The sequence below is a fragment of the Protomyces lactucae-debilis genome (assembly GCF_002105105.1).
Source record: "Protomyces lactucae-debilis strain 12-1054 chromosome Unknown BCR37scaffold_6, whole genome shotgun sequence".
NCBI classification, from domain to species: domain Eukaryota; kingdom Fungi; phylum Ascomycota; class Taphrinomycetes; order Taphrinales; family Protomycetaceae; genus Protomyces; species Protomyces lactucae-debilis.
The window spans coordinates 197,538-223,412 of record NW_024467998.1 but is presented as its reverse complement, the minus strand read 5'-3'; the positions used below and the strand labels follow the sequence as shown (position 1 = coordinate 223,412).

The 25,875-nt window shown below is 51.4% G+C and overlaps 12 protein-coding genes across 12 annotated transcripts; 9 read left to right on the top strand and 3 right to left on the bottom strand.

Annotated features, from left to right (window-relative positions):
* The first annotated feature begins 19 nt into the window (after window positions 1–19).
* Window positions 20–959, top strand: BCR37DRAFT_378327 (histone chaperone). Its single transcript, XM_040869020.1, has one exon. The coding sequence runs from the start codon at window positions 77–79 to the stop codon at window positions 917–919; it is 843 nt and encodes a 280-aa protein (XP_040726336.1). The 5' UTR covers window positions 20–76; the 3' UTR covers window positions 920–959.
* Window positions 903–3,181, bottom strand: BCR37DRAFT_378324 (1,4-alpha-glucan branching enzyme). The gene is made up of 3 exons (XM_040869019.1): window positions 2,912–3,181; window positions 2,799–2,865; window positions 903–2,755 (listed from the first exon to the last, which is right to left on the bottom strand). The coding sequence occupies exons 1-3, from the start codon at window positions 3,119–3,121 to the stop codon at window positions 963–965; spliced, it is 2,070 nt and encodes a 689-aa protein (XP_040726335.1). The 5' UTR covers window positions 3,122–3,181; the 3' UTR covers window positions 903–962.
* Window positions 3,182–3,305: 124 nt separating this feature from the next.
* On the top strand, window positions 3,306–3,945 carry BCR37DRAFT_378323 (uncharacterized protein). Its single transcript, XM_040869018.1, has one exon. It carries the CDS (start codon window positions 3,433–3,435, stop codon window positions 3,724–3,726), a length of 294 nt encoding a protein of 97 aa, XP_040726334.1. The 5' UTR covers window positions 3,306–3,432; the 3' UTR covers window positions 3,727–3,945.
* Window positions 3,946–4,050: 105 nt separating this feature from the next.
* On the bottom strand, window positions 4,051–6,000 carry BCR37DRAFT_391905 (uncharacterized protein; the record flags this gene model as incomplete). The annotated part of the gene is made up of 2 exons (XM_040871072.1): window positions 4,051–5,634; window positions 5,677–6,000. 2 exons carry the CDS (start codon window positions 5,998–6,000, stop codon window positions 4,051–4,053), a joined length of 1,908 nt encoding a protein of 635 aa, XP_040726333.1.
* A 2,698-nt stretch (window positions 6,001–8,698) lies between these two features.
* On the top strand, window positions 8,699–9,390 carry BCR37DRAFT_263906 (uncharacterized protein). The gene has a single exon (XM_040866730.1). It carries the CDS (start codon window positions 8,906–8,908, stop codon window positions 9,278–9,280), a length of 375 nt encoding a protein of 124 aa, XP_040726332.1. The 5' UTR covers window positions 8,699–8,905; the 3' UTR covers window positions 9,281–9,390.
* Window positions 9,391–10,480: 1,090 nt separating this feature from the next.
* Window positions 10,481–10,769, top strand: BCR37DRAFT_391903 (uncharacterized protein; the record flags this gene model as incomplete). The annotated part of the gene is made up of 2 exons (XM_040871071.1): window positions 10,481–10,540; window positions 10,590–10,769. The coding sequence occupies 2 exons, from the start codon at window positions 10,481–10,483 to the stop codon at window positions 10,767–10,769; spliced, it is 240 nt and encodes a 79-aa protein (XP_040726331.1).
* Window positions 10,770–11,962: 1,193 nt separating this feature from the next.
* BCR37DRAFT_366128 (Na+ dependent nucleoside transporter C-terminus-domain-containing protein) lies at window positions 11,963–14,252 on the top strand (the record flags this gene model as incomplete). Its single annotated transcript, XM_040868272.1, has 2 exons — window positions 11,963–12,067; window positions 12,149–14,252. The coding sequence occupies 2 exons, from the start codon at window positions 11,963–11,965 to the stop codon at window positions 13,874–13,876; spliced, it is 1,833 nt and encodes a 610-aa protein (XP_040726330.1). The 3' UTR covers window positions 13,877–14,252.
* Window positions 14,253–14,367: 115 nt separating this feature from the next.
* BCR37DRAFT_386494 (60S ribosomal protein L15b) lies at window positions 14,368–15,017 on the top strand (the record flags this gene model as incomplete). The annotated part of the gene is made up of 2 exons (XM_040870444.1): window positions 14,368–14,370; window positions 14,418–15,017. 2 exons carry the CDS (start codon window positions 14,368–14,370, stop codon window positions 15,015–15,017), a joined length of 603 nt encoding a protein of 200 aa, XP_040726329.1.
* Window positions 15,018–15,067: 50 nt separating this feature from the next.
* On the bottom strand, window positions 15,068–17,230 carry BCR37DRAFT_391901 (uncharacterized protein; the record flags this gene model as incomplete). The annotated part of the gene is made up of 2 exons (XM_040871070.1): window positions 15,068–17,074; window positions 17,129–17,230. 2 exons carry the CDS (start codon window positions 17,228–17,230, stop codon window positions 15,068–15,070), a joined length of 2,109 nt encoding a protein of 702 aa, XP_040726328.1.
* Window positions 17,231–21,402: 4,172 nt separating this feature from the next.
* Window positions 21,403–22,527, top strand: BCR37DRAFT_391899 (uncharacterized protein; the record flags this gene model as incomplete). Its single annotated transcript, XM_040871069.1, has 1 exon — window positions 21,403–22,527. One exon carries the CDS (start codon window positions 21,403–21,405, stop codon window positions 22,525–22,527), a length of 1,125 nt encoding a protein of 374 aa, XP_040726327.1.
* A 167-nt stretch (window positions 22,528–22,694) lies between these two features.
* BCR37DRAFT_391898 (uncharacterized protein) lies at window positions 22,695–24,103 on the top strand (the record flags this gene model as incomplete). Its single annotated transcript, XM_040871068.1, has 2 exons — window positions 22,695–23,210; window positions 23,249–24,103. 2 exons carry the CDS (start codon window positions 22,695–22,697, stop codon window positions 24,101–24,103), a joined length of 1,371 nt encoding a protein of 456 aa, XP_040726326.1.
* Window positions 24,104–24,391: 288 nt separating this feature from the next.
* Window positions 24,392–25,177, top strand: BCR37DRAFT_391897 (uncharacterized protein; the record flags this gene model as incomplete). Its single annotated transcript, XM_040871067.1, has 1 exon — window positions 24,392–25,177. One exon carries the CDS (start codon window positions 24,392–24,394, stop codon window positions 25,175–25,177), a length of 786 nt encoding a protein of 261 aa, XP_040726325.1.
* Window positions 25,178–25,875: the final 698 nt, after the last annotated feature.

Below are 25,875 nucleotides of genomic sequence, written 5' to 3'. Positions count from 1 at the left end.
GCAAGACGCGACCACAACGCGACCAACAGACTTCATCTACAGCTGACCTCTTCATTGGAGCTCTCTCTGCCAAGTCATGGCGCTCATCAACGTCCTTGATATCCGCTTCCTCAACAATCCAGCACCCATCGATGCACCTTTCGAGATCGAGATCCAGTTCGAGTGTCTCGACAGCCTGCTACATGATCTCGAGTGGAAACTCATCTACGTCGGTTCAGGCTTCAGTCAAGACGTCGAACTCGATTCCCTCCTCGTCGGTCCGATTCCCATTGGCGTTAATAAATTTGTCTTTCAAGCAGATCCCGTTGATGTGGCCGCGATGCCTGCACAAGACGTGCTGGGCGTGAGTGTCATCCTCCTCACAGCATCTTACGATGATCGTGAGTTTGTGAGGATTGGATTCTACAGTAACAACGAATACGCTGATCAAGCGAAACGTGAAGCCTATACACAACTACTCGCACAGGGAACAGAAGAGGAAAAAGCGGCATTTAAGTTTGAAGGTGTCAAGCAGGTTGCTGTACAGCGTAATATCTTGGTTGAAAAGCCAAGGGTCACACGTTTCAATATCATGTGGGACAATGAGAACTTTACAGATGCGCCGCCTGTTCAGGAAGAGCCTGAGGAAGGCGATGATGTGGTTGCCGTGGATCAAGAAGAGGATGAGGAAGAACATGAGCAAGAGGAGGAAGAGGAGGAGGAAGCCGAGGGCGATGCTCAAGGTGAAGTGGATGCTGACAGCGACGGCGACGCTGGACAAGACAGCAACATGGAAGAAGCGGGCGAGCAAGAATCAGACGGCGGCGAAAGCGACTCTGAGCAAGAAGGCAGTGAATCAGACACAAACGAGGCAACCACAGCATCAGCTCCAGCGGCAACACCGAGCGAAGTCGCGAAACCATCAGAAGCGGCATCATAATATAAATAAAGGAGATACGTTGATAGCATAAAAGATATCTTCATCAGTCTGCCAGAGCAAGGACGAGCACAGTCCTAGTTGGTAGGTACACCTGCAGGAAGTTGGATCTCCCATTCCAGCCCATAGGTTCTGTAAAGTGCTCGTTGCCAGGTGCAACACGATCATGGCCGCCATAAGTCTCATCATCTGAACACAAGACAACCTTATACTTGCCCGGCTGCTCGACACCGATGCGATAATCGGTGTAAGAGTTGCTGCCGTGCAAGTTGAAGATGAATAAGAGTCCTGCTCGCTCAAAGGCAATGACACGATCTCCTTCGTGCTTGAGTGAAATGTATGCTTGGCCGCTTGCCAACCACCCATACTTTTCCTCGAGGTGGTTCATAGCTTCGTCAAAGGCGTTGAGACAACTGTATCGCAACAAAGGATCGTTTGCAAGGTTAAATTGTCGACGAGCATGCATGAACGAATTGTTATTGCCCTCTCTCGGGAAATCAAGCCATTCGGGATGTCCAAATTCGTTTCCTTCAAAATTGAGGTAAGCCTCGCCACCGAGTGCACAGGTCAACAGGCGAATCATCTTGTGCATAGCCAGACCGCGCTCAATGACAGGCGTCATGGGAGATAATTTTGACATGTGCGTGTACATCTCTGCATCCATCAGCCAGAATGCAAGCGTCTTGTCACCAACGAGACATTGATCATGTGACTCTGCATAAGCGACTGTCGGTTCACCATGTCGGCGATTCGTCAGTGTAAAGCATATATTTCCCAAGTCCCAATCTTCATCACGCTTCTCCTTGAGAAGTTTGATGTACAAGTCCGGGATGGCCATTGCCAGGCGATAATCGAAGCCAAGGCCACCGTCTGGGACGGTGATGCAGGTACCAGGCATACCAGAAACATCTTCCGCAATGGTGATCATGTTTGGATAGAGTTTGTGGAGCATAACATTCGCCATCATCAGGTAGGCCACACCGTCAAGATCAACGCCTGGTCCAAAGTACTCATGGTAACCACCAGAGAAACCAGTACCAATACCATGGTGCAGGTACATCATGGATGTGACGCCATCAAATCGGAAGCCATCAAAGCCATACTCGTCAATCCAAAATCTCAAATTGGAGAGCAAGAAGCGTTGTACTTCATAGCTGCCATAATTGAATAGACGAGAATCCCAAAGCTCATGCTTGCCGCGGGGGCCCGCGTGGAAATAGCAGTGATCACTTCCGTCAAACTCATTGAGACCGTCCAACACATTCTTACTTGCGTGCGAATGAACCACATCGAGCAAGACCGTGATACCAAGGCCATGAGCAGTATCGATGAGTTCTTTCAATTCTTCAGGGGTTCCATAACGCGAGCTGGCTGCAAAGAAGGAATTGATCTGGTAACCGAATGATGCGTAGTACGCATGTTCCATGACGGCCATGAGTTGAATGACATTGTAACCAAGCTTCTTGATGCGCGGCAGCATGTCCCTAGTAAATTCCTTGTAGGTGCCGACCCGTTGCTCTGGAGTTGAAATACCCACATGTGCTTCGTAGATACGAGCTGATCTAGGCTTGACAGGCTTCTTGTGCTTGGCCGTGTATCTTTCGTTTGCAGGTGGGTTCCAGAAGACTGCATCATAGGCTGGCGACTGACTCAAGTCTTGTGTCACATAGGTAATCCAGGCTGGCAGACGATCAATGCGGCCTACTCCATCGGCAATCATGGAGATTTTGACCTTGGACATGTGCGGTATGGCTGGCTGACCATTCTTGGCGGGGACTGTGATGCTCCAAACACCAAAAGGGTCTCTGGTCATGGGATGTGACTCGCGGTTCCAGTTGTCTCGATGGTTAGCTTGTTCAGACTGTCCATTGCAAAGACTTACTAAAGTCACCGATGAGATGAGCTGTCACTGCATTCGGGGCCCATTCTTTATACGAGATGTCGCCGTTCTTCAATTAGCCATCCATTCAGCAGGGTATATCTGACTTGACTCACCGACAAGACATGAAATCCTCGGTCCTTGTATGACTGCGAGAACTTATCCAAGCTTTCTTCATTCTTTTCAATGCTTCCAATCCACTTCTGGGCAAGGTCAAAGCGTGCTTGGATACCGGCCTCGAAGGGCTCGAGGTAGGGGTCGTCCTTGATCATCTTGAACGCTGGTGCTCGCTTGACCGCATCCTGCGTGTTTGCCATGGCTGCCATGACTGTTCTCCTGTCTGCTCGAGTGAATAAACAGATGGGGCCGTGTCCTGGGCCTTTGTGTGTACTGTTCAAAAAGCGTGGGGATGGATGCTGCGCTTGTTCGTCATGGCAGCGGCGTGAGAGGAAGGACGACAAGGCAAGAAAGGACACTGCATCTACTGTACTCCTGTACAAGACAAGACATGGTCAACAGAGCTATCAAGCAAGCAGCACGCATCCTCAGCATCAAGCAAGGACCAGGCGCGCTCAAGCTCCCATCCAACGTCGCCCGTCTGCGCGTCACATTTGCACAAGACAACGCAAATGGTCATATGGGCCCACGCAAATTCGCTCAACAGTGCTTGCCCAGACTCCAATTCCACAATCCAGCCCTTGTTATTGAGGTAGAACGAGCGCCGAGAGATAGAAAGGCAAATCCAAAGAATGAAACGCCGAATGTACCGGCATTTGCAGAGTTTTATGCAAGTGGAGCAGAAACAGGGGCGTCTCCTATGAAGCGCATTGATATCCAAGGATTGCACAGCGATGCAATTGCGGAGTCCATCAAGACAGAGCTGGGTGCAGAGGAAGTGAGTGAAACGCAAGGGACCACTGTTATGGCTTAGCAGATTTGCATACTGCTCGACCTTGCAACATTAGCATTAACGCAATCAAGAGGCCGAGGACCCAGACTGCTGCTGCTATGAGCATCGTGACAGATAGACTCAGTCTGCAATTGGGTGAATTGCTTGCCTGACATCGATACTTCACCGAGGCAAGTTGCACGAGCCACAGAGCATGCAAGCACACGCAAGTCGAAGTAGTGCCCCGCCCTCGGTACCTCTTGATACTGCTGGCTGCGGCTGTCAGGTCATGCATGTTTTATCGACAGCATATACCAGAATGGCCTCAGTATAATGGCTAAACAGTGCATTAGTTCTACAAACACTTCACTTGGTCTGTGCTGTTTCCGGTCGCGATACACCATGCGCCTGCGCAGGCATCGCCAATTCAATAGACGTCAACGGCTTCTCCGTACTTGCTTGACCCAATGAATGCATAGACGCAGCACCATCCATACTCGAAGGAGAAACAGGCCCTGAATCACCCTTTCGCCAACCACTGAACCAACTTGTACGACCAGCACCTTTACCACGCTCACCAGCATCTCCCACCAATCCTGATGTGGTGGCTGCATCGAGTCCATCCAGCTTTGGTTTGAATTGTGCGGCAAGACGTTTCGCTTCCGCTTGTGATTTGTGATCAGCAACAGCACTGCTCGCCAATTGACGCAAACCATGCTTCCCAGACACTGATCCCATTTGTGGTGATGACGAGGGAATAGCACGCGGCGGCGATGCGAATAAGCCAGCACCAGGAGCCAAGGTCGTTTGCCCAGCATTCTGCCCGCTACGCTGCGCTCTGGGTGTGCTTTCCTGTGATGTGATACTGGAGGCTGTTGTATCCGACTTTGTACGCCCACCGAGCATCGACCTTGTTCTTGATAGGATGCCAGGATGTGCAGGAACTGCAGCAGTGGCTGCACGCCCTCGAAAGGCCTGCCCAGGAAGAGGATCGCCGACATCCAACGCTGCTTCGACGTCCTTTTCATCTCTGGCCAGGACATGCTCGAAGCCTTTGTTCATGAGTCGAACGACGATCGTATTGATGTAGAGGGTCAGCGCCTTGTTGGATTCCTGTAGCTTAAGAATTTCACTCTCCAGTGCCTCGCGACTTGCCTCTTCAAGGACTTCCGGTTCACTCAGGTCGATACTTGCGCCATCAAGCTCACTTGCCAGATCAAGCCCATTGGGAGCCCTGTGCTCATCTGGACGACCGCGCATAGATCGGAAGCGTCCAGATCCAGATCCTGTCGATTGCATAAAGCTACCTTGCGCAAACAACTCGCCAGTCAGTGTCTTTTCCTGCAAGAGAGTCTGGTAGCCTTCGACGTCATCTAGTAACTTGGCATAATCTTGCTTAAGCATCATGAGCTGATTCTGTAGCAGTGCGTCATCGTCATCGTTGCCAGAGCGTAACAAATTAAGCTCATGTTTAAGTGTCGCGACTTGCTCCTCGAGCGCCTCTATGCGTCGGTCCTTTTGTTGCACTGCCATTTGCAAGCTAAAGACGTTGGTTGAACTTGAGCGACTTGATGCTTCTGCATCTTGCTCCTCAGACGCTGCTTCGTCAATGGGCTTCGGTGTCGATGAACCGCTTGGCATTCGCTGTTGCTGCTGCTCTGCTACACGGTGCAGACTCCCTGAAAGCTGTTCTTGCCTTGCCATCAATCGCGCACGTTCATTCTCCCATGCATGTTGCTCCACCAGATGACTCTTTTCCAGCTGCTTTGACCGATTCTCTGCTTCCCGAACCTGCGACTCGAGCTCCGCAGCTTGTTGCAAGCTACCAGCAAGTTCAGCTTCAAGATGATGCTCGCGTTCCGTCTTGCTGGCCAGTGTCGTGCGTACGTTGAAGAGTGTCAATTCAAGCTGTTTTGCAAAATCCCTTGACGTTTCGTAAGCTTTGGTCATCTGATTACAGTCAGTAAGATGTATTGAAGAAGGATAGCGTACCTCTGCGAGCTTCTCCTGACTGTCAGTGTCGTTCGCATCCTCCCCATCGTCGTGGACACCAGCAGGCAACGGGGGTACAGCAGGCATCGGTTGCTTGAAGGGACTATCGGCACGCCTGACACTCGCACTCCGACCTGGTCTCTTCAACAGCGCAGCCCCTTTCCCTTGACCTGCTTGCGCACCGCTACTTGCAGTACTCGTGGTACTCCGCGTACCCTCATGACGCGACGAGTCTGCCGATCCTGAAGTACGTGGACGGGCCTTGAGTGGCTTTGTGGAAGCGGATGGATCTTTCACTGGTGTCGTAGTCTCGTTGGTCGTCATCTAGAGTCAAGGCGCCTTGAGTGAATGATGTGTGCCTGTTTGTTGAACAAAGGGAAAGCTGGACGCACTAACAAAGGAAGAAGCGTAAAATAGCTAGAGTAGGCGCAAGCGCAGACAACTGAGAGGGAGGGTTTGAGCCAGCTGTGCCTTCTTTACAGCAAGTCAGGAGAGGATGGAAGCGTTGTCGAGGTCGCCCCCTTATGGTCGAGCAGATGCGTCGAAGTCGACTCCTGCAACTCATTCAGATGGGCTGCCGGTGCTCGGAGCCTGTTCGCAAGAGGGATCAATCTCTTGCTTCTCGAGGGCATGCAAGACAGCTGTCAAGCAGGTAGACTCATCCTTAAGAAGCGTAGCTCTAAGTTCCCCCGCAATCAATTCATCTGAATCGATCTGACGCAATGTCTCCATGCGTTCTTCCAAGAGCATTTTCAGGACATGAGCGGCTCTGCGAATATGTTGGTCACGCTGCCAGTCACTGGAAGATTGCGCCTGGGCACAATAGCTTTCAATACTGTCCAATAAAGCCGGCGAGGCTGCGAGCATGAGCGCAAGGACTTGTGACGGATCCCCCAGAATTTGAGACCAGTATTCCAGGAGATCGATATCTGACGGTGACACATCGGTCTCCGCGTCGTGTTCTGCTCGAGATCTGCTTGTGTTGATCTTGAAGTGTAGGCGACGACTGACCCCAAACTTCATTTCTGCTTCCTGCCACACGGCAAAATTCTTTGGCTGCAGGACTAGTGTGGTTTGAACACAAGGATTATCTTTACAGATGAACCCATAATTAAAGAAGAGTTCCTCATTGGCTTTGTCATTGCCATAGGACAGTGTGATCTCTTCGTCAGCATTGATTCCTTTATGAGCCAGGAGCTCTATCACAATTGTGCCATCATCTAGACGATGCACCTCCCAGCGAGCATTGTGTTCGACGCCGGCATGGTTGCATAGATCCAGTGTTGGTACAAGCACAGTTCTGGGCATTCCTGCCAGACCAAGAAGTTCAACAAGCGTTTTTATGGCCTGGGGATCGTCCTCTTCCTCAGCCTCGCCGCCGGAGACCTCAGGTAGGCCAATGGTACGGGACTGGACCATGCTTGCTGCCCATCGCCAGTCCTCGAAGCTGCACAAATCTTTTGCCAACATTGCATGCTGCCTCTGTGTTATCAGACGCTTGGCCTCGATGGCTGGAGCCAAGGCCGTGTTTGACAGGTCCTCGTCGGCCCAAACCCCGTTAGCAAGGGCAGATGGCAATATGGCGATGTATGCAGCATCCTGACATTCAGCCGAAGAGGTTCCGCGATAGACCGCAAGGTACAGTGTCAGAATGAGCACTTCCGTCAATGGAACGAGGTCATCTCGGATGCAACGTTCCAACGTTGGAAGCAGTCTGCCTTGACTTTGAACTTCGTGCAAGACAAGCTGTCGAGCATTTATGACGCGTGCAAAGATGGCAATTCGCTGATTCTCCTGTAGACTAGTTGTGGCAAACAAGCCCTGGCCAGCTAGACCAGCCCTTTCTATGTAAGGCCCTTGTTCAGGCATGATTGTTCGTCATAGAAAATCCGAGACTTGATGCACGGTGCAGCGCTGCGCAATAAGTGTGCAAGGACCAGCCATTTTGTACTTGGTAACACTTTGACCATCCGCATTGTAGGCTATGCAGTTGTGTCATCTTCACATTGGTCACATGCCCTGAAGCAGTTTGATGTAGCGTCACGATGATACATAGTGACTGCTATGAGTCCTTCCGGCGGGCGGCGCTTCTCGGAAGTGTCGCAAACACTACGAGCAGCGCACACGACACTCTCCGACTTGCAGGAAGACCTCTATATAGCAGTGGACACTCAGGCAGAGATTCAACCAACACTGCACAAGCCCCGACACTGCTTCCTGGCCGTCCGACCGACCTCTGCATCATGCAATACCACACACTATGCGCAACGCTCGTCCCACGCTCTACTTCAAATCGCAAGAGAAGCAAAGTCGTTGCGCGTGAAGCGCCTGCAGCATGGTACACTTTCCCAAGAACAAATTACGAAGATGGCCTCACGGCATACCGGATACGGTCCGCAAGCAACTCACAGAGCGATTTGCTGTCTGCAACTTGTTCTGCTACATCGGAGTCTGCCAAGAAGGGTGGACGTGCTAGCTCTGACAAGCCACGCAAGACGGTGACTTTTGCAGACTGATGGCCAATGCAGTCAGTGCACACCATAATATGTTATTGCCACGAATGGCGCAACGCCGACCACGTTCGAGAGAAGCTCATTCGACAACATTTACGATTCTTTACGACAATTAGACTTCACTTCCAGTGTGCGCTGAGCATGCACATAGGGACTCTTTGAGCGGCATTGCCATCGAAGACCCAAGACTGGTTCAACGACCCTTGATGGCGACGATGGCATCGATTTCTCATAATCATAAGACAAATTCATTACTCCAAAAACCCTCCTTCCACTAGAGACGCTCCTTGCCTGCTTGCGGCAGTCATCATTCTGTGATATCGCGCGTCTCTGACGACACAGGAGCCTTGAACCGTGTGCCGGTGATGCGATGGTTCGCAAGCATCTTTGAAAGCTCTTCGAATTCAACGACAACAGCTCGTGGTGCGGCAAAGACTGTCAATGTACTATGCAAGGCGTCAGTGACAGGGACTTATGTCGTTGGCAAGGTCTTTACGTACAGCGCAGCTGCTAAAGCAATAAGAATAGCTTTGAACATGACTTAGAGTGTCTCGTGACCAGTGATTGGAGTAACCCGATGGAGTGTGCAAAATGTGCAGCTATCAAGGGCCTTTGAGTATGCCCGGATAGTCCGCCTGGCGCTGTTTCAGGCTTTCAGCTACAAGTTGCAAGGAGTGGTGCACCGTGCACGTCGCGCCCGAGAATCCGAGACGCGAATGCAATCAAGGGGTGGACGCAATTGCAGAAGGACTGCAATCAATCTCGCGATCCTATCTCACCTCCTGGAGTCCGCACACTTGAGCAAAGTCAGTGGACTCGGGTGGAGACCCTTGACAAAGTGTAAGCCATCGACGCGCAGAATCTTGATTCTTGCATCGTCGTGGGCGGTAGGCCAAAGCATGTCCAAAAGAGAAGCCGTTCAGGCCCAACCTGTTAAGCTGCAGATGGGTGATTGCGGCCATCAGTTCCGAAACCCCGGACTCCACTCCGGCACAGATTACGACAACGTCGACAAGAGTAGCAGTTCTACAAGTCTACTGTCAGAGGCTGCAAAGCAGGCCGCTGTCGTCGCACATGAGCCATCCCACTGAAAGAATCTTGAAGGTGGAATTGTCTATCAGTCCTTGCCAACTGCACAGTCTGCACTAGGAGCATTGCATATGTGTGAGAACTGGCCTGCTGTGTCGGTCTCAAATCTTCCCAGGCCAGTTGCAGGCTGCAGCCTAGTCTGCAGGGGACCACCCACTGCCCAGCCTCCCCCAGTCGCCCACCTCAGTACCGTCGAAAAGAACGAATTGAACATGACTTAAAATGACGATCTCCCCTGGGGTTTGCGGGCGAATGATGAGATCGTATACTAAGCGTATTGACACGAAATTGGTGGCCCGACCTCGGGTTCCTCCTGTCTCTGCAAGTTGCAAGTCGCGACTCGCAAGTACTTTGTCGACAAGAGGAGTGACTAGAGACCGGGTCTGTTGCAGCTACACGACTAAGATTGTAAGTTAGTCTAGATCATAATAAGTCGCCGGTAATGCTAGGCTCGAGCGCTAGGCTGCAAATTACAGTTCAAGCAGTAAATGCCATCGAATATGAGCATGAAGATTCGGGGCGACAAACTGGGAGCCTGCGCTCCGACTACACAGACTCGGGCTTGTACCGTCAGTTCCGCTACAGACCTTGTTCTCCTGACTTCGACTAAGTCACATGCTCCCAGCGAGCAGCCTCGCACTCCCGACTCCCGAGATCTTGACTATGTCTTGACTCTTCAGCCTTCGCCCTAGTCAGAACTCAGCAGTGGTAAGATACTAGTAACGTCAAATAGTTATGCACTCGCATCGCGCTATGAATTTGCGAAATGTCGTGACTATTTGACAGGTCGGCGGTTGCACGAGACGGGCCAATCACAGCCGATTTCGGTACCCCACGGTTATGCACGATTGGCTGTGCGCGACGGAGGCGGGGTTGTCAGTTTGACGCACTTTGCGACTTTTGAGATTTAGCCACTTGTACTTTCCGTCCCAGCCAATAGAGGTGCCGTTTGCTGTTATTGCCATAGAGGTAAAGCTGGCGAGGGCCGCGATTTTGTTGAATAGATGCTAAGTTTAGCGGGATCCATGGAAGTTTCAAACCTCCTTTGCCAAGTTTGCCCAGAAGTGGCCAGAACAGTGGCAGACTCGTAGAACGGCATCGGAGGGGATGAGCTATAAAGAGGGCGACGCTGCCTGATCACTGCCCTCCTCCAGGTCCCAATAGTTTCACTTTCTTGTACTACCAACACTATCCTTTTCAACATGGTTTCTATCAAGTCTGTCATTGTCTTGGCTCTCGCCTCGTTCGCTGCTGCCCAGTCTGTATGTCGACCACTCCCGAACCTCATAGACTCGATGCTAACTCTACTAGTCTGCCAGGGCATCTAGCTCCACCAGGGCCGCCTCATCGGCCGCACGTTCAGCTTCTGCTTCGCGTTCCGCCTCTGCTTCTCGCTCGGCCTCTGCCACTGCTCGTCCTTCGGGCGCTGCTGGCAAGAACATTGCTGGTGGTCTTGTTGCTGGTGCCGCCGTCGCCTTGTACGCCCTTTAAATGCGCTTAAAAGCATCTGGCACATTTCTCCCAACTAGCAAGGACTTGCTCCACGGTATCTTCACATCGCTCGAGACTCCTTCGCGGCTGTACACCACCCTAGAGTAGTAAAATATTCATTTGATACACTGTTCGACGCGAATATTGCAAGTCTAGTCTTACTCTACAAGCCTATGTGAGCTGAAATAAGGCGAAGACTGATATGCGTACTTAGCAGTACTGACAGCCTATAGGCCACTTTGACAGATGCCCACTAAACTGTACCAAGGGCTCTTGACTTTCGAGCAGTCACACGGTGACATGGGACTCCGTTGAGTGGCAGTCACGAACTGAAATTTCATCTCGGCAAAGCCAATCACAGCCGTGGCGCAGATGGCTGAGACGGCCGTTACAACTCAGGAACGATCCGACAGATCTACGAGTCTAGCTTGAGCTGCCCATCACGACTCCATGGAGTAGCTCAAGACTGGTGTAAAGTTGGATGCAAGTAGTTCTGTCATGAAGTTGTTACCGTTGCTTTGCGAACAGCTGTCACATCGTCTCATGAGTCATGTGCTTTTGCAGACTTCATTTATAATGTAGCCACGGCTTGCATGTGCATGAACATCCTACGTTTGACCTACCAACCTAATGAAACAATGCTCCGTCACGCTTCTGACTGAATCATCGGAGGGCTGTAGCTTGCAGCTTTCTTTCAATTCAAGAGTGCTAGCCACAGGCAGTGTGCCGTTACTATCATATCATGCCCAGGTGTTATCTACTGCTCTATCTTTCGAGGCTCGAGCTTGTATCAAGAAGCTCGGATAGGCCGGCTTGCTATCTAATGTGGCCCTGTGTGGCCCTGTGTGGGCACTTTATCCCTGCGCAGAGGATGCTGATCCGATGTTTCATTTATTTGCCCGAAAGAAGTTCACAGCCCGAGGGCAAATAGTAGTGCACGAGGCTCAGGCACAGACACTCAGTGCGAACAGAAAAGCTTTACAAAGCACGGCGTAGGGACGACCCGACGACAAGACCTATTCTTTCGTCGGCCTCCTGCGTGTCTACCTCAATCACACGACAACCCCGGACTTCAAGGTCGCACCATCTGCAGCTGATAGCGCAAGCGAGTCTGATCAGCGGTACTTAAACGACCAGACCTCCGCACTCATCTGCGTCTACTCCCATTTCATCGTTCAACCGCGTGTGTCACCATGGTCGCCGAAGGATCCTTCCTACCGACCAACATCCACAACGACCCGGCTCTCAACCCGGTAAACCAGTATGAGCACCAGCACCATCATCACTCAGTCGAGCCGGTGCAGGAAGCGCATTTTTCGCAGGCACCGGGTCCTCGGGAAGTTCCAAACCAATTCGCACCAGGGACAGGTCCTCGCGAGCAGTTCAACCCTCAGGGCGATGGCAAGTACATGATGGAGAAGGATGTTCGTGAAACCGGCTCTACCGAGTCGCCTGACGCAAGCCACGACCATGAACACATCAAGCGTCGCGGCTGGTATTCTGGTTTCCGCATCTACTGGCATTTGTTCTTTTTCCTGGTTCTCACAGCCTGGTGGATCACTGGTTTGATTCTCCATGGTCCTCAGCAGACGAGCCGAAAGCAATACGGCTGGGTCGTACCATTTTTACTTTGGCTTTTCATCAGCTTACGTCTCTTGACATTCCACGTTTCTCCCGCGCCGTTGTTCGGTATGATTCGCAAGGTTTGGCGTACAGTCTTTGTCGCTACTCTGGATAAGACCATCAAGCCAGAACTCCGTGGTTACGCCGGTGGTGTCCTCACCGTGGTCGTGTTCCTTGTTGGTACGATGGCTTCCAAAGAAACCGCGCAAAACACCCGCGCCGACCGTGCCATTTCGCTGTTTGGTCTGCTCGTCTTCATCACAGTCTTCTGGGCTACTTCAAAGCACCGCAGTCAAGTCAACTGGAAGACTGTTCAGGTGGGTTTGATTGCACAGTTCATTCTCGCCCTGTTTGTCTTGCGTACGGGCGTTGGATATGATATCTTCAAGTTCATCTCTGACCTTGCTCGCGAGTTGCTTGGCTTTGCCGGCGATGGTTTCGCTTTCCTCTTCTCCAGCCCCAGCAACTTTCCCTACTTTGTGGTTGCCGTGTTGCCTGCCATCATCTTCTTCATTGCCTTGGTGCAGGTCGCGTACTACGTCGGTTTGTTGCAATGGTTCATTGTCAAATTTGCCAGCTTCTTCTTCTGGGCCATGGAGGTGTCTGGTGCCGAAGCTGTTGCCGCTGCAGCAGCACCTTTCATCGGTCAAGGTGAAAATGCTATTCTCATCAAGCCTTTCCTCAACCACTTGACCAAGGCTGAGATCCATCAGATCATGACTTCAGGCTTCGCAACAATTGCCGGTTCGGTGTTTGGTGCATACGTGTCTCTCGGTGCCAATCCACAGGCGTTGCTCTCATCTTGCATCATGTCTATTCCTGCATCGATTGCCATGTCCAAATTGCGTTTTCCAGAAACTGAAGAAACTCTCACCAAGGGCAGCGTGACTGTTCCCGAGTCTGAAGAGGAACGTGAGTCAAATGCTCTCGAGGCGTTTGCCAACGGTGCTGCACTTGGTCTCAAAGTGGCCGGTGTCATTGCCGCTGTGCTCCTCGTTGTTATTTCTGCCGTGGCACTGGTTGATGGTCTCTTGTACTTCTTCTTCAAGTACTTTGGTGCACCGCAAGTAACACTCGACTTCATCCTCGGTTACCTCTTCTACCCAATCGCTTTCCTCCTCGGTGCTCCTCGTAGCGAGTTGCGTCTTATTGGTGCTCTTATCGGCAAGAAGTTTGTCGTCAACGAGTTTGCTGCCTTTGTCGACCTCACCGACCCCAAGGGTGCATATGCCAATCTGACCAACCGTGGTGTCATCATTGCGACCTACGCAATTTGTGGTTTCGGCAACATTGGTTCTTTGGGTAATCAGCTTGGTCTCCTCTGTCTTTTGGCTCCCAAGAGGTCCAAGGATATTACACGAGTCGCCTTTTCTGCTCTCCTCACCGGTGTCACTGCAACGTTGATGTCTGCGTCGATCGCCGGAATGGTGCTCGACCGCGTTCTCGAGGTTGGCACTGCCAAGCTCGCTTCTTCTACTGCCTAAGCGGTCGATTTATTTTGGCACCTTTTCACCATTCTTCTTCATGATGGGATTTGTCGTGTTCTGAAGAGCGATATGAGCCCTTCTCTCGGAATGCGCACTCCCCACTCCTTTTTCGGTGCTCTATCGCTTTCAATATCCGTCTCGCAGTGGGACCTGCGTCTGTTCTGAAGAGCGATATGAGCCCTTCTCTCAGATCGGTGTAGGTGCGCTTCGTTGTCTTGTCGTTCTTTGGCAAGACTTGAGCTGCGTTTATTTAGATGGCTTGTTGCCTGGTGATGTACTCCCATAGCTTCTATTTATTCTCAATACTTAGTGTCTCTCCTCAATCCTGATGGACGCTGGTTGATTCTGCCTGGTCTTTATGAATGTTGCCATCTGAACGTTTGGGACTGCTTTTCTCCCAAACACAAAATTCAGCGTGCGGCCGAGTGCAGTGAATTGGACAAATCTCATACGGCAGAGTACAGAATCAGCACCGACACTCAGCGAAGATGGTATGCAGCTTGAAGAGCTACTGTACAGCGTAGACTAACATCACCAGGGCTCATACAAGTACCTCCAGGAGCTCTACAAGAAGAAGCAGTCGGATATCCTCCGATTCTTGCTCCGTGTACGATGCTGGGAGTACCGACAGCTCCCTGTCGTTCACCGTGCCTCGCGCCCTTCGCGACCAGACAAGGCTCGTCGTCTGGGTTACAAGGCAAAGCAGGGATACGTCATCTACCGTATCCGCGTGCGTCGTGGTGGTCGTAAGAAGCCAGCACCCAAGGGTGCTACTTTCGGTAAACCCACCAACATGGGTATCAACCACCTCAAGTACCAGCGTTCTCTGCGTGTCACTGCTGAAGAGCGTGTTTCTCGACGATGCGCCAATTTGCGTGTGCTCAACTCGTACTGGATCAACCAGGATGCCACCTACAAGTTCTTCGAGGTGATCCTCGTTGACCCTTCGCACAAGGCTATTCGTCGCGACCCACGCATCTCTTGGATCTGCAACCCTGTTCACAAGGGACGTGCTCAGCGTGGTCTCACCTCCATTGGCAAGAAGTCCCGTGGTATCCACAAGGGACACACCTCCCAGCAAAACAGGCGTCGTCACTGGAAGCAGCACAACTCGCTTTCTTTGCGCCGATACCGTTAGACTTTATAGTTGCTACTACTGCTACTACCTGTCTAGCCTTCATAAAAATCTTAAAGCTCCTCAAGTCTCATTCTGTTCAGATCAAGACCGCGCTCGCTGGATCCCCAGACTAGCTCGGCAATCTCAAGACACTTCTCCCATCGACTCAATAGTTGCAAATTGACGCCACCAATGTGATTGCGGTAGAAGAGCTGTAGAATGCGACCACCAAAGTATAGCTGTTCTCTGACAATCTGTGAGGTATGTTCGAGTATGCCACAAGTCATCATGCGTTCGAAGATCTGACACATGCTGAGTGCTGCATCGACACACGCTGCGACATTGTACTGCAGGCCTGGATCCGTTGCCAATGCAGCAATCGGTAGAACTGGCAACGGTGAGCTGAGCGTCATCTGTGTCAACTCCAAGAATGGTTTGATGGGTTCAATGTGGATAAAGATGACGAGCGTGTAGTAGGCAAAGTTGAGCGACACATAGCCATTCGCCATTTGCTCCACTTCATGCCATTCGACATTCTTCAAGTTGAAGGCTGTCCACCACTCAAGTTGCCAATCGTCCAATTCTGGTAGCAAGGTCAAGAGGTCCCCTTTGCTGGTTCTCAAGCGCGTCGCCTTATTTTGAATCTTGGCAAGTGTACCAAAGGCCTTGACAAAGTCAACCACCCATTTCGAACCAATCTGCGTATGCAGCACTTCCCGAACACCAGTGATATACTCGGCACCCGTATAACTTAGATCCTCAAGCGTCAAGAAATCAATCTCAATTTCTTGGCCAAGGTAGGTTTCTTGCTCATCCTCATCGCCAAAGAAACTGAATGCATCGAGCAGGTAGTTCATCCAAACGACAAACTTGAGATGCGCGATATCTCGACGCGTACGACCATGTTCAAGACCCTCAACCGTATGCAGACCAAGTGCTTGGATCTTAGTCACAGAGAGATGTGTTATCATCTGTCTCTCAAAGGCCGTGACCTCGCCCTGCCAGTGGAATGAAATAAGCATGAGTGCACACACTGCATCAATCGAGTTATCCTGGATCGCTCCTGCCATGATGGTCTGTTTCGCAAGAGAATAGAGGAGCTCTGCTTGTGGCGTTGTGACGGGAGCTTGACCGCTCGCTGATTTACAACTGTACGCAGCACCACATGCAACCACCGTACAGACGAAATATTCCGGTAAGGGTGTCGGGAATTGGTAGCGATATCGCATGTACACCATACTCGCATCGAGAATGGGGAGCTGATGATCAGCGAATCTCATGAATTCATCAATCAGCATGAGTTCGAGATCAGCGGATAGACCTGTGGGTGTGCGTTGATGTACCATGGTGCTGTAGATGGTTTCTATTGGCGAGGCTTCCTTCATGAGTTCTTGCACAGGCGAAGCGAAATCATTGTTGCCGTAGAGAAGCTGATTTATGTCTTGCTCCATGAGTGGCGGTGCTGTTGCTTTACTTTCATGCATGCTCGGTCGCCTCGCCTGTGGTTGTTGCTCATGTGGCGAAACGTCCTGCTCGATGATGGTGGATGTTGAGAATCGCCGATCCTGCCGTGCATGGACAATTGGTGGTTGAACAGGGCGATCAGGCCGAGACCAGGAGCTATCTTGCGATTGACTCCGGTGCAGCCACTTTGAGTGTTCCTTACTCGGCGAATCATTCACAGAGCCATACTCTGACATGCTCTGGAAGAAGTCTGTATAATCAAAGTTTGGATCGCTTTGTGCAGATTCAGGACTCCCAGTTGCATTTCGGAACGACTCATACACGGATTCCTGAAGCACTGGCATACCACCTGCGCTATATCCTCGCACAGGCGGTTGCGGCTGCTGTGGTAGATGTAGAGATTGTTGAAATTGTCCATTCTGCATACTACCAGGTGGTGTAGGCACGCCACCGCCTGCTTGCTGAGATAGCTGTGCGGCATGCTTGTTGGCCATCATCTGCCGCCTTCTTGCATTCTTTTGTGAAATGTAACCAAATGTACATTTATTGTCGATATCGCTACATCGTGTGCAATTCTCAAAGCCGAGCTCTTTGCGCTCCTTTGCATCGCATTTCTATCGGTTGATTAGCATGACTTGTGCGACAAGATGATGTGGTGTTTGTGTTACCTTCTTCCGCTCGCGACAAAAGTCGCAGGAGGACCATTGCTTGCGCTTGGTCAAGGCAGCGCCCTCGCTGCCATTTGTATCTTGTGTGTCGCCGTTGTTCATTTGCTGGACCATATACCTGTGCTGATGCACAATGGGAAGAGCCGGAGATGTTTTATATAGGAGCTTGGCGCACTTGCTAGGAAGAACGATTCAGCGATTCACGAAAGGCAATGTCCCCTGGATAGCACGAAAGCTAGGTATGGCAGCAATATGTCAAGCAGAGTGTGCGTGCTGGTGCGTCGCTGTTCTGGACAAGGAGTGTGGTTGTTCGTGGAGGTTGCCGGGTTGTGGTGCGCTTTGGTCCTTTGGATCCGGGGGAGGCTGCTCCCTCTTCCCTTCCTTCACTGCCACTTTTGTCCTGCGAGCCAGTCAGGATGCCGCCATTTCAGCTGCAACTCCACACGAACCAGCTTCATTAGATCCAAACACGGACACGCCCACAGCACTGTCCAGCATGATCTCTTCACATAGTCAATTTGATCGGACTGCTTTACAAAGGGTCAGCAAATAGAGCTTGTCTGGATATCTGATACTACAGACTGCCGCAGCTGGTCACATGCACAGAAACAACGGATGTCTCGGCTTCAACGGGCACTTCGCTCTTCGATACTGAGATACACGGAGGCCTGACTATGCAGCAAGTTTTGCTGAGTGGACTTGAGGAAAAGGATCTGGTAGACTGACTATACAGATCCGTTCAAAGTCCAGCCAGCTCGTCAAATTTCACCAGCCATCCTTCAACTTTGTTTGCTCGATTCCCGACTGATAATCCTTGTCCTTGCATTCAAATCTATGCTGCTGTCAGTTGAGAAGGCCGAACTCTTGCCAGCGTACGTGTAACGTGCTTGAGTCTTACGACTGCCTCTGGTCCGAGAGCTGAGACCAAAAAGAGTCAGGATGCCCGTGCCTGGCTTTCGAGCAACTGTCACCGATCACGCAAGCACTTGAGGGTCTCAGCCCTTCATAGCCTGTGCATCAGTAAGGCCACTCAGAAGAATATGCTCAACAGCTTGAGTACTTCGCTTCAGAGTCGATGTATGTGGTTCATAGCTCTAATGCCTGGAGCTAATGCGCTTCCGAGCCTGAGAATTAGAGAACTTACAATGGTCCAAGACAATTGACTACTCGTGAAAACATGCTATCCCATTGTCCAAGCTCCCGTCGGACCAGTGTCTTTGTAGCAATTCAAGTGCATCCCCTGATCACTTGCTTCCGCTGTTATCTCTCTGCCACGTCAGCGCTCATGCACGTGACCTTTAGTTTAGTCTTAGCTGGCAAGAGTGCTATACTCTTGTCCCCCATTCGAATCAAGTCTTATCTGCAGCTGCCCTGCGTGCCTGTGTCTAACACCTACGACTACAGCCTCGCATATCTGTCTTGTGCTGATAGATGCCGAAATCGTGCATTGAGCGTTCGTAACCAGCAGCAGTGAGTGTGGCATGCAGCTCGTCATTCCAGGGCTTGCCAGCTTGTTTCAAACCGTAGAGAGCCTTCTTGAGCCTAACGAAAGGGAAGTTCTCGTTGGAAAAACCTCGAGGAGCATTCATGAAAATCTCAGCCGTCTACGCCATCAATCGTTCGCCTCATACTGGTCTCGACAAGACGCCATACGAAATGTGGTATGGCAAGCGACCAGATTGCTCGCTTATGAGGACTCCTGGTACCATTTGCTGGTCACACAACCCGCGAATCAAGGACAAGTCGGATGCGCGCGCCAACAAAGCTATGTTTTTGGGCTACAGTGATACTTCCAAAGCTTGACGAGTCTTAGATCTTGCCACTGGGAAAGTTGTTCTCAACCACTCGATCTTTTTGATCATGCTGTGGCAAAAGAACTGTCTGTCAACAAGGATGTCGATCCTCGTCAGCTCACAGACGCTCAGCTCGAAGCTATAGCCAGCGGCAATGCTGCAAGTGTCGACTTTGCTGACGAACAGCTCGAAGCCATCGCTACTAGCGGTCTTGACGTTACTACTAAGGATGACGAGCTTCATGAATATGCTTTTATGCTTACTGCTCAAGATGTTCTCCCAGCTCCTGTAACTGTCAAACAAGCTTTATCCCGCTCTGACGCACCTGAATGGCGTGCCTCTATGGCATGCGAGCTCGCCTTTCTCGAAGGCAAGGGAGTCTTTGAGTACGTCGCCAAAGTACCTCCAGGCCGCAAGGCCATTGGCGCACGCTGGATCTTCAAGAACAAGATCCTTGCCGACGGCACTTTCGACAAGCGCAAGTCGCGTCTTGTCGCCAAGGGCTACTCTCAGAAAGCCGGCGTAGACTACAACGAGACGTATGCTCCAGTCACTCGACTGGAGTCTGTGCGCATGCTTATTGCACTCGCCTCAATTTACAAGCTCCATCTTCACCAGATGGACATCGCCACCGCTCACCTCAATGCGAATTTGTTTGAGGAGATTTTCATGATCGCTCCTCCAGGTTTTTCCAACAAGAACTTCCCTTTCGTTAGGCTCAAGAAGGCTCTCTACGGTTTGAAACAAGCTGGCAAAGCCTGGAATGACGAGCTGCATGCCACACTCACTGCTGCTGGTTACGAACGCTCAATGCACGATCTCGGCATCTATCAGCACAAGACTCATTTGTCTTTGCTTTGCGTTTACGTTGACGATATCCTCATGGCTTTCGGATATCGCTCACAAGGAGCATCTTCTCAAGGCTCTTACAGAACGCTACGAGCTCTCTGACCTTGGTCCAAGAAATTCCATTCTTGGCATGCGTGTCTCACACAACAACGGCGTCTACACTCTCGATCAATCCACCTACATTGAATCGATCGCCGCCGACCACGGCTTAGCCAATTGCCATTCCAAGGCTCCTGCCAGCCAGTGTCGGCACAATTCTCACCACTGACGGCACTACCCACCAGCCGACTGACGACCAGCCGGCCAACAAAACTACTTACCAATCCATTGTTGGGGAGCTCCAGTGGATTGCCACCTCGACCAGACCCGATGTTGCCTATATTGTCGGTGTTTTAGGTCGTTTCTCTGCCAAGCCGACTATTGCTCACATGAAGTTGGCTCGTGGCGTCCTCGCGTACCTGTTCACGACTCGCAATTTGCGACTGCGATACGACGGAAACGCCGACTTTGCTGGGTACTCTGACTCTGACTACTCAGGGTGCCTGGATACAAGGAAGAGCACATCTGGCTATGTTTTCATGCTTGGGGGAGCTGCAATCACCTGGCAGTCAAAGCGCCAAAACATTGTTGCCACATCGACCATAGAAGCCGAGTATATTGGCCTCTTCAACGCGTCAAAAGAGGCTCTCTGGCTGCGCGAGCTCATGCTCGGCATCAAGATCAGCAATGTGCTAAACTCCGACGACTCCATCAATCTATTTTGGGGACAATCAGGCTGCGCTGAAGTTGGCACACAACGCTGTGTTTCACGCCAAAAGTAAGCACATCGAACTGAAGTACCATCACACTCGATCCCTGATTGAGCAAGGCAAGATCAAGCTACACTACGTCGGCACAAAACTGCAAAAAGCCGATCTCCTTACCAAACTTCTTCCACGTCCTGCATTGGAGACGCAACGACTGCTTCTCGGCCTCGTCTGAGCACTTCGCTTTATTGAGATAGAGGGAGTGTTAGGACTTCAAGTGCATCCCCTGATCACTTGCTTGCGCTGTTATCTCTCTGCCACGTCAGCGCTCATGCACGTGACCTTTAGTTTAGTCTTAGCTGGCAAGAGTGCTATACTCTTGTCCCCCATTCGAATCAAGTCTTATCTGCAGCTGCCCTGCGTGCCTGTGTCTAACACCTGCGACTACAGCCTCTCATATCCGCCAATCTCTATCAGTCTTAGTACCGGGCCCCCTTGTTGGACGCATACGACAAGTCACGACCGTTCGTACGGCCTGGATTTCAGGGGTCACCTTCCGTTGAGGCTGTTGAGCGATATCAACATAGCTTGAGAGCAATGGCTCATACAGTCAGACTAAGCAGAAGTATCTGTTATTCAGCATGAACGCTCACGTACGCTTGTCAACACTTACCCCCTGCTACTTCCATCTGACTTCTCTGCGCCGGCATCTCGCTGCTCCGTAAAATCTCCGGGTCGGCGCGCAAAAGTTGAATATACCCGACACTCGCGAGCTCAACGGAGAAAAGTACAACAAGCAAGATCCTATAGCTACGTCCTCCCGTCTTCCTGGCACTGATCCTACATTCTTGCAAGAATCAAGGACAGCCACAGGCAGCTGTCGTCCATGGATCAGCGGCTCGTGTGCAGTGAAGACGAAGACATCTTCCTCTTCGTCACCCCACCACGATCAGTCCTCCACGAAGCACGCACGCATCGTACCATCCAATGCCAACGCACACTACGCGCTCATCAAGGCCAGCCGGGTCAACATCTGGCGCCCGTACGCATACGACCCGTCCTCAACCTCGAAGCCACCAAACGCGGCGCAACACGGATTATCGAACTTGAAAGTGATGATCAGCGTATCGCGGAACTACAACCCGCACGCATGCCTGCTGGTACAGAGACAATTGCCTCGAATGGAGGATTGAGTCCCGTTGAGTATCTACCGAGACGGCGCAGTCGTGGTAGGTCGATTGGCGAACGACGCGGTGCGTTTGGTGGCGACGTTGCATCGACGCCTGCGTTTGCGCATCGCTTCGATATGCGCGTCTCCGGGTCGGTGCAAGAAGGTCGCTTTGAGTTTGTCAGTAACAATACGACATTGACGTGGCATAGACGTGAAGTGGCAGGTCATGCAGAATGGGTCTTGCAACCGAATACCTCTGCTGGGAAGCTGGAACAGCATCGTCAGAATCTTGCCAACAATATGGCTGGAGATGGTGCACAGCACAACATGCTGACTCCCATCGCAACAACCACGTCGTTTAGGCCACGCAATGCGCTGTCTCGCATCAACTCCAACGTTTCACAGTTTACGATGATCTTGGATGATGAGAGTATCCTGTCAGAGACGCTCGACGCCAACCATGCACATTTCGATCCGCAACGCAAGCAAGAAACAGTCTTGTCTTCTACGCCTGTACCGCATCTGCGACACTGGGTTGGTGTTGAACGTGCGTTTGAGACGAGCATGCATGCGATTGCACAGAAGGAGGACGGACTCATCATGCTCCTCATCTCTGCCCTGTGGATCATCTGGGCATCCAACGACATCATGGCACTCGACGAGCATGGCGTTTCGATAGAGAAGGAAGCACACCATGGACTGGCCGGGCAGGCGTATGCGAACCGTGAAGGCCGTCAAACGAGTTTCAGCCTGAGTGACGATTTGACGTCGCCAGTGAGGAAGCCGCGCGAGAAGGCAAAGAAGCGAGGGTTCTGGCAGCGTATTGCTAGTGTGTGCTAGCCTTTCTTTGTATGACGTTGATGAATTTTGAGAGCAATCTGGTAAATGCTGTACTTGTGACTGCTTGTCTTCCCCCTGATTGTGTCATGGCCCACGAAGAGCACTCGCTTTCATCCTCCAGACTCTTTTCTACTGACTTGTAGCGCTCTCTTGCTGCTCACTGAGCCATGTCTTCAACTGCGCAGCTGCCCTCTGAGGTGACCATCAGACGTGTCCGCTACACAAATCAAAGCAGCAACCGCAATGCAACCACAATCGTTCGCGAGCGCGTACCCACACCAGGACCCGGTCAAGTCCTCGTCGCTGTACATGCTGTATGCCTTGATGCTTCTAGTATCCATCCCGTCTTGAGTCGCTCTTTTAGTGGTACTGTTGTCTTTGCACCACCTGCAGCACTCGCTGATGACACCACGCAAACAATCACGTGGCATGCAGGAGATCGAGTCTGGGGACGTGTTGGTCGAGCATCGGATGCTGTTGCTGAAATAATTGCTGTTCCTAGGTATGCGCTGCGTAAGATGAAGACGGACCGGACGTTTGCCGAGGCGTCGACGCTTGCTGGACCTGGATTGCTCGCGTTTCGCGCACTGCAGATGGCGGATCTGGCAAAGGAGGGAAGACCCAGGGTCCTCGTTCACGGTGGCAACACTGGCATTGGCACTTTTGTCATTCAATTTGCCAAGGTAAACGGATGAGTTTCCCGGGAAGCGCTAACATCTAGATCATGCAGTGCGACGTCGAGGTGACTATCCGACCATCAGAGATCGAGTTTAAGCAAAACTGTCGCGACTTGGGTGCAGATGACTTTGTGGATCTACAAGAAGAGATCAGCTACGGCAAGACGCTTGCTTCTTTCCGTGGTCGCTGGGAGCGCAACTTTTCCGCCGTCATTGATTGTGTGGGCAACGAGACAAGTCTTTATGACAAGATGTCACAATACACGCGAGAGGGATCCAAGTACTTGACCATCAAGTCACAGAGTATCAGCTGGAAGAGTGCCATCTTCAAGAAACTTAGTGTATCTCCACGAGAGTACGTCTACCTCGACGACTCGCTCACTGAACAAGAAGCGCAGAAACAACTTGAGCTTATTGTTCGCTGTATCGACTCGCCAGAATTTGTCGATATTGAAGTACAAGATGTTTTCAGCTTGGAAGAAACAGATGAAGCGATTGCCAAGAAATTGGCCAATAGCGGTTTCGGGTGCATTGTGATTGAGGTCATGCCAGCAAACGACGGGACACTGCAGACTTGGCTGAAGCAGTACCAAGACTGGGCAACGACTTGGGTCGCTGGAGCTTTCGCTGAGCCAGAACAGGCACCTGCTACCAAGTCTCGTCGTATGAGCACACAATCGCTTCGCAAGAGCACCTCTTCGCACAAATCTGATGGACGCTACCGCGGGTACGATGCTGGTGTCTCTGCCTTTACGCTGGGAGCATCAACCGGTGCTCATGCGCCCAGTCACGGTCATGGTCATTGGGGTGGCGGTGGAGACGGTGGAGGTAGTTCTTTTGGCGGCGGCGGCGGCGATGGTGGCGGCGGAAGCGGGGGCGGGGGCGGGGGTGGTTGTTGAGCGTAGGACTTGATTGACAAGGCTCGAGTAACGAGGGCTTGTCCATTGATGCATCACCGTAGCGTAATGATTTTATGATCGTGAGCGTCGATACCGCCAGCCCATCTGGTAATGCTGGGCCAGCACATGACAGCACGGGGGCCATGCAGCATCCATCTTTCGCGCCAATAGATGGATTTGCTACGCCTTATTTCTACAGACAGTATCCATCAGATTCTCATCACATACTTATGTCGTGCAGAAGTGAGGGCCCTCTTACAAACGAGTCACACAGTTTGCGATGCGCTCATGCAGAGCTCTTATACTTGGCGCGTCATTGACATGTCCAAAGCCAATGCGACAGAGCTCCTAGAGACCATGTGGTATGCAAAAGACTATACAAATTGCATCAATAGCGTCTTGCTTGATTGGATCGATCCTGAGATGATGTCAGCTATGATTGAAGAGCTCGACATGCTGCCAAGTCTGAAGCATCTTTCACTCGTTGGCATCGGCAGTGAAGCACCGCATTTTGTCGAGAATCCAACAAGTCTCAATTGGCAGAGTCCAATGTCTGCCATATATGAATCACGCAGCAGAGGACGTCTGAGGAGTCTGGAAACAGTGTCTGTCCTTGGCGGTCCAGGCTTCCCTCCAGGTTTTAGCAGCTTGATTGCAGAAGAAGTCCAAGCTGCGCTTGAAAACCTCAACATCAAGAGTGATATCGTCTTTTGCACACAAGATGATACTGCATTGCACGGCAAACGAAATTTGCAAGAAGCACATGAACGAAAGTGCTGCTCTTGCGGCGAGAGCGACGGCGGCTGCACACCTTGTCTCAATAAGCGACTTTGCAAACACTGCGCTCGGTATTGGTGTGCGAAATGCCCAGTCAGCCTGGAGATTGTCTGCTACGAATGTGGACGATTCTGCAAAGATTGTTCAACTGAGAGCACGATTCAGTGCAAGCAGTGCTCGTCCGCATTCTGCCCACAGCATACATTTGCGAATGAGAAGAGCGCTGCTGAGGGACGCAAGCGAGGCTTGTGCGACTGGTGCATTGAAGGTGAGAAGACAAGGTCTCGTGATCGATGAGCTAAAGCTGCAGGCGGGACTATGAAGCGGATGCAGGTTGATTTTTTTACGTCTTGAGCTGGACTTTGCCCGTATGAAAATGAAGTGTTCCTGACGGAAGCTCGACATTACTGTTCCAGACGACCCAAAATGTCGTTGTTTCTTGAGTTAATGACTTTCTTCTGGGCGTCTATGAGCGCCGGGTGGCGTATACTTCTGCGTTTATAGGCTTGAGCTCACACACTTCGGGGATACGGGATCTGTGGCAATCTGCATACTCTTTAGTTCTTGGCCGCTCATCGCGAGTGCGCCTTGCTCCAGGTTCTTCGGCGAGAAGCTAAACCTGATAAGTTCGCTGCGCTTCCAAGGTAGCAAAGCACTGAAACGGCACAATTTCAAATCCAAATGCTGCAATGAGCAGCCAAGAACAAGAGCGTAGAGACAGCCACAGATCCCCTATTGCAGCGTTTCCTTTAAGGTGGCTTGTTAACTCTAGCATATCTCATAGCTTGTCGTGCATATTCGCTGCCTATCGCGCAGCATCGCCTGGTTCAGATGACGGTGTCAAGCAAATGGAGATGTTGTCTGAGTGGGTGGTTTCATTCGCAATTGTGCCGAGCGTCCCTCAGAGTGCTAGATTCTAGTGCGTCATATCGCGGGCACAGCAAAAACAAGCCCTCGAGAATGCGACAAGATACGAGTCCATATAACACAAGCTC

Excerpts from the sequence above, each read along its gene's own strand:
- BCR37DRAFT_378323 (XM_040869018.1), top strand. The coding sequence starts at position 3,433 with ATGGGCCCACGCAAATTCGCTCAACAGTGCTTGCCCAGACTCCAATTC.
- BCR37DRAFT_378327 (XM_040869020.1), top strand. The coding sequence starts at position 77 with ATGGCGCTCATCAACGTCCTTGATATCCGCTTCCTCAACAATCCAGCA.
- BCR37DRAFT_378324 (XM_040869019.1), bottom strand. The coding sequence starts at position 3,121 with ATGGCAGCCATGGCAAACACGCAGGATGCGGTCAAGCGAGCACCAGCG. Across the intron at positions 2,866-2,911 it reads GAGGATTTCATGTCTTGTCG|AACGGCGACATCTCGTATAA; the intron begins GTGAGTCAAGTC and ends GGCTAATTGAAG. Across the intron at positions 2,756-2,798 it reads TCATCTCATCGGTGACTTTA|ACAACTGGAACCGCGAGTCA; the intron begins GTAAGTCTTTGC and ends CTAACCATCGAG.
- BCR37DRAFT_263906 (XM_040866730.1), top strand. The coding sequence starts at position 8,906 with ATGCAATCAAGGGGTGGACGCAATTGCAGAAGGACTGCAATCAATCTC.